We start from the raw sequence: 6,004 nt of genomic DNA on the forward strand, positions 1-6,004 counted from the left end.
TTCTCTCCTCCCACAACAGCTTAAACTTTTAAAGGGCAATAAATGTATAAGCAAATTTATTTGTAATTTTATGAAAATGTATTAAAATCTATTGAAAAAACATCTGAAATAAAACACAAAACAACAAAATGAAACAAAATAACAAATATAGCAGAGAAAAGCGATGGTGGTATTCAATGGGCTCCTTCTATGCTGCCCATCTACAATTTAAAATGGTCACTGTCTTTAATTTCCACACAGGACATCGTCAGACTTCAACCTTTAAAATATAACCTAGAATCAAAAGAGGGAAAAAGGTAAAACTGGAAGTTACAAATATACAACAGAGAAAGAAATATAAGCACTTATTCCCCTCAACCCATATTAGCCCTCCACTATTAGGTAGCTGCCATACCTTTTTAAACAAATAGTGAGGAAATAGCCTTAGCTATTACTTAGCATGGGAGGAGCTGCTGGTCATGGCTTTCGAATGTGAACTGGACATAGCAGCCTTGCGAGCCCTTGCTGCAGACCTGGCTTGAGCTCTTTCTTCTTCACCTTTCACAGCTTTTTCATACAAGGATCCAAAGGCTTCTGGTGTAGTATCATGGATCTTGGCCCAAAACTCCAGGATTTTCATCTTGCTGATTTCAGCCTGGGCTCTGGAACCCCATGTGAATTCGAAGGATGGAGGATTGCTGTTGGGCACTTTTCGGTACTCCAGATACTTCAGCCTGACCAAATCCTCAGTGATAACTTTCTTAGGCTCTCCATAGATGAAGTGTTTCTTGTGAGCATATACACCCATCATATTCAGCACGTCCCAGACCTCCTTTTCAGAGGCACAGTTATTTTTCTTGAAGATCACACCAAGAACCATCATTAATAGGCCAGTATTGAGCATTTTTTCTTCCTTTACTCCATCATAGGTATGGTCTAGTTTGTTGAAAAGGGCATAGCAGTGCCTGATAGGATCGACTTCCTTCAGATCAACACCAAAGGCTAGTTCCATGTGCTCTGTGGCTCTCTTTAGGATCTCAGTGAAGTGGTTTTTTGATGTTTTGATAACACACTTCAGCATATCTGCCCTTGTAATAACCTCCTTCTTTTGATACTTCTCCATCAGGAACCTTACCAGTAAGATTACTTTGTGGTTTGTGGGATCTTTACTCCAGACCTCGATGTCATCAGAATCATCTGAACTTTTCTCATCTTGGTTTCTGGCACCTGTATTTTCATATGTGTGTGAAAAGGTACAGTGTGCCCCCTGCATCGTGTTCGGAGGTGTAGGCATACCAGCAGCAGGACTAGCCTGATCTGGACCCTCATAGGAAGGATCGGGAGAGGCCGGTTCCTCCACTGTATTTTGGGCACGGGCCTGACGGCGCTTCTCGCGGGCACAGAGCTTGCTCTTTTGGCCACGAGGCATGATGACTGTAGTGGGGAACAAAGATGGTGGCGCACGCCTTTAATCCCAGCACTCGGGAGGCAGAGGCAGGCGGATCTCTGTGAGTTCGAGCCCAGCCTGGTCTACAGAGCTAGTTCCAGGACAGGATCCAAAGCCACAGAGAAACCCTGTCTCGAAAAACCAAAAAAAAAAAAAAAAAAAAAAAAAAAAAAAAAAAAAAAGATTGTAATACAAACAGGTTAGAGAAGAGATCACCCTGAAAAACAGAGGATGACATAATTTGTACAGTCTCTGTTGGTAGATCCTACTATTACTCCATGAAAGGCTACCTCGCCTTGTTTCCTTAAACTGACTTAGTAACCAAAAAGGGAAATTTAGACCTTGTTATCTCAGTTCAAGCTCACCATATGAACTTTCCTCCGGACTAGTACTGTTTCTCCCTTTTCTAACGGCTGTTTCTCTCTATACACATTGAAACCTTGACTGTCAAGTGGCAGCGGCACATGACAACAGCAGTAGTCGAAGACACCCACAATAAATGGTAGGGTTGGGAAAGGATAATTTGGAATGGATCGCTTTAGGGAGGTCTCTGGATTGAGGGGAGAATATTCCAGAAAATACCTTGAGAAACAGAGGTTCCTACGGTTCCTCACGGATGCTCAAAGAAGCTTCCTGAAGGCTTCACTGGCCTAGAAGAACACCAGAAAATAACGGCAGTTGAAGAAAAGCGGAAACAGCATAATCCATTTCCGTTCACACCCACAGGCTTTAAAAAGCAACTGCGCAGGCGCAGAAGGGAGGGGGCCCTGTCAATCATACAAAGTCTTTTAAAAGCAACTGCGCAGGTGCGGACAGAAGGAGGAACCTATGTGAACCACATCTAGTCTTTTAAAAGCAACTGTGCATGCACAGACAAATGCGACACCTTTATCAACGACACCTAGACCTTTAAAACCAACTTCTCAGGTGCACAGGGAAGGCGGAGCCTCTCTCAGCAACACCTAATCTTTTAAAAGAAACTGCTGAGGTGCAGAGGGAAGGCGGAGCATCTGTCAACCACACCTAGTGTTTTAAAAGCAACTGCGCATGTGCAGAAAGAAGGCAGAGCCTATGTGAACACATCTAGCCTTTTCAAAGCAACTACCCATGCACAGACAGAAAGCAGCGCCTCTGTCAACCACACATAGTGTTTTAAAAGCAACTTCTCAGGTGCACAGGGAAGGCGGAGCCTCTTTCAACAACACCTAATCTTTTAAAAGAAACTGCTCAGGCGCAGACGGAAGGCAGAGCCTCTGTCTACCATGCTTAGTCTTTTTAAAGCAACTGTGCATCAGCAGATGGAAACCAGAGACTCTGTCAAACATGCCTAGTCTTTTAAAAGCAATGGCGCATGCACAGAGGGAAAGCAGCAACTCTGTCAACCATGCCTAGTCTTTCAAAGTAACTGCTCAGGTGCAGAGGGATGGCAAAGCCTCTGTCAACCACAACTAGTCTTTTAAAAGAAACTGTGCATGCGCAGACCGAAGGCAGAGCTTGTATCAATAATGCCTAGTCTTTTAAAAGCAGCTGTACATGTGCAGAAAGAAGGCGGAGCCTCTGTCAACCACGCCTAGTCTTTTAAAAGCAACTTCTCAGGTGCAGAGGGAAGGCAGAGCCTCTGTCAACAACACCTAAACTTTTAAAAGAAACTGCTTAGGTGCAGACGGAAGGCGGAGCCTCTGTCTACCATGCTTAGTCTTTTAAAAGCAACTACGCATGAGCAGACGGAAACCAGAGACTCTGTCAAACATGCCTACTCTTTTAAAAGCAATGGCACATGCGCCGAATGAAAGCAGAGACTGTCAAGCACACCTAGTCTATTGAAAGCAACTGAGCATGGGCAGTCAGAAAGTGGAACCTCTGTCAACCACACCAAGTCTTTTAAAGCAACTGTTCAGGTGCAGACAGAAGGCAGAGCCTCTATGAACAGAACCTACTCTTTTAAAAGAAACTACACAGGTGCATAGGAAAGGCAGAGCCTCTGTCAGCCATGCCTAGTCTTTTAAATTCAATTGCACAGGTGCAGAGGGAAGGTGGAGCCTCTGTCAGCCACGCCTAGTCTTTTAAAAGCAACTCCTCATGCACAGACAGAAAGTGGAGCCTCTGTCAACTACACCTAGACTTTTAAAAGCAACTGTTCAGGTGCAGACAGAAGGCAGAGCCTCTTTCAACAACACCTAATCTTTTAAAAGAAACTGCATTTTCTTTTTTGTTTCTGTCTTTAGAATTAAATTAAATTAAATTAAATACTAAAATATTTATAGACAGATAGAGATATAGATATGGATATATATAGATAGATATAGATATGGATGTAGATATAGATATGGATATATGGATACAATTACTTTGAAAATTTCATACATAACTGTAGCATTATTAATAAAAACCCACAGACAGATATTGGGCTCAATATCTCAGAGAGATCCATCTACCTCTGTCTCCCAAATCCTAGGATTAAAGATGTTTGACACCACTTCCCAGCATCCAGTGGTTTAGTTTTATTTATTAAAATATAAATAAAATATCACTATATATAACATAGATAGAATTTATTTTGATCATCCCCACCTGCCATACATGTTGCCCTCCCAACTTCATGTACTTTTTCTATTTATAACCTACTAATTCTAATTTATGTGACCCATATGTACATGGACAAGCTGCCAGAAACCACATCCCTGAAGACATTGACCCTCCCTCCCCTGATAACCACCATTACCTAACTAGCTCTTATCTTTCTATTCCATCTTCTGTGGCATTGCCTGAGCCTCGTGGGAAAAGGATGGATGTCATGGTCAGCACTATACCATCACTTGTTCTCTGCACTTTAGCCATTTTTGAGTTTCTGTATTGACTGAAATCAAATGCAAAAGAAAATTTCTCTGATGATGCCTGAGAGCCTCACGAATTTGCACAGGGAGCTGGACTAGCAGTAGAAGTGTGCATTAGAGTCGAACATTTCAGGACTACACTTATCTATCAGCTCTGGGAGCATTTCACATGGAATTTTGTTCGTTTTTGGTAGGAAAGCTATTTTATGATATTTATTACGATGATTCAGGAAAACGGTTCCGAGGACGTCCTTCCATTTTCTTATTGTTTCTTCAGCTTGTAGTTTCAGTGTCTCACAGTTTTCATTGGAAAAGACATCCTTTCTTTTTGTTGGGTTTCTTCCATTTATTCTGGAGCATTTTGTTTTATTAGTATCATTTGAACCTATCGTAAAATTGTTATTTGACTGATTTCTTTCTCAGTGAATTCATTGTTGATGAATAGGAAAGATACCAATCATTCATATTGATTTTGAATTCTGCTAAGTTGCTGACTTTTCAGACATGAAAATCTTCTAGTGGAGTTTTAAATATATAAGACTTGTTAGTATAAGAACAGATAATTTCACATCGTTTTTTCAATTTGTATCCTTGTCATTATCCTTGTTTTTCTTTACTGCTGTTGTTAAACATGTGCATATTGCATTAAATAAGGCTATCACAATTAGGTACACTTACGTTACTACAATTTTGGAAGAAATTTAGTGTTCAACCAATCACTTTGATGTTGAATATTGATTTTTCACATTTAGTATTTATTTCATTTATTCATGTTTCTTTTATCCCCAATTTCTTAAGAGATTTTAAAATGAAAGAAATGTTGTATCCACTTAGAAATTTTTTCTGATTTGTTAAAGTGACTGTGTGATATTGCTCTATGTTCTGTAATATGTTAATTGATTTGCACATATTGAATAATAAAAGGCTTCTGCATCTGTGACTATTGAGAATCCTTTCATTTCCTGTTCTGTCTTCATCTGGTTAGTGAGTCATGGTGATTATGGCTTCACAGAATGTGTCTGCTTTCTTCCCTTTTGGTTATATGGAATACTTTAAGGAGCAATAGCATTTTATTTTCTGTGACTTTTTATTAATATTTCAATCACATTGTGAGACACAGAAGTCAGAGGACAACCTTTAAGAGTTCCACCATATGAATTCTAAGGGTTGATCTCTTTTCATTAGGGTTGGAAACAATTGTCTTTACTTGATAAGCCATCTCACTGGCCCATCTCTTTCCCAGACTTGATATGCAACAGAATATGACCCTGAATTCCAATCTTCTGATCTTCCTCCCTTTACCTCCTGAATCCTGGAAGTTTATGAGTCATTACACATAATTCTATTCAATTTTTATATGTTGTTCTTCTTAGTGAGTACCTGTTCTACTGATTTTGCATGCCATCTTGACACAAGCTAGAGTCATCAGAGAGGATGGAGCTTCAGTTCAGGAAATACCCCCATGAGATTCAGCTGTAAAACATTTTCTCAATTAGTGATCAGTGAGGGGAGTGCCCAGTCCATGGTTCATGGTGCTGCTCTTCCAGGCATTCCTGGGCTCTATAAGAAAGTAGGCTGAGCAAGCTAAGGAAAGCAAGCCAGTAAGCAGCACTTCTCCATGGCCTCTGAATCAGTTCCTGCCATCGCAATCCTGCCCTGTTTAAGTTCCTGTAATAACTTTGATGAACAGCAATGCTGAAGTTTAAGGCATAATAATCCCTTTCCTCCTCAACTTTCTTTTTGG

The 6,004-nt window shown here is 40.5% G+C and overlaps 1 protein-coding gene across 1 annotated transcript; it reads right to left on the minus strand.

Annotated features, from left to right (window-relative positions):
• Window positions 1-430: 430 nt before the first annotated feature.
• Window positions 431-1,408, minus strand: LOC121438951 (melanoma-associated antigen B18-like). The gene has a single exon (XM_041639457.1). The coding sequence runs from the start codon at window positions 1,406-1,408 to the stop codon at window positions 431-433; it is 978 nt and encodes a 325-aa protein (XP_041495391.1).
• Between the last annotated feature and the right edge of the window lie 4,596 nt (window positions 1,409-6,004).

This window comes from Microtus oregoni, unplaced genomic scaffold (genome assembly GCF_018167655.1).
Source record: "Microtus oregoni isolate MIOR12 unplaced genomic scaffold, Mior012 000059F_ref0000304, whole genome shotgun sequence".
Classification (NCBI taxonomy): domain Eukaryota; kingdom Metazoa; phylum Chordata; class Mammalia; order Rodentia; family Cricetidae; genus Microtus; species Microtus oregoni.

Coding starts and splice junctions, on each gene's coding strand:
- LOC121438951 (XM_041639457.1), bottom strand. CDS start 1,408: ATGCCTCGTGGCCAAAAGAGCAAGCTCTGTGCCCGCGAGAAGCGCCGT.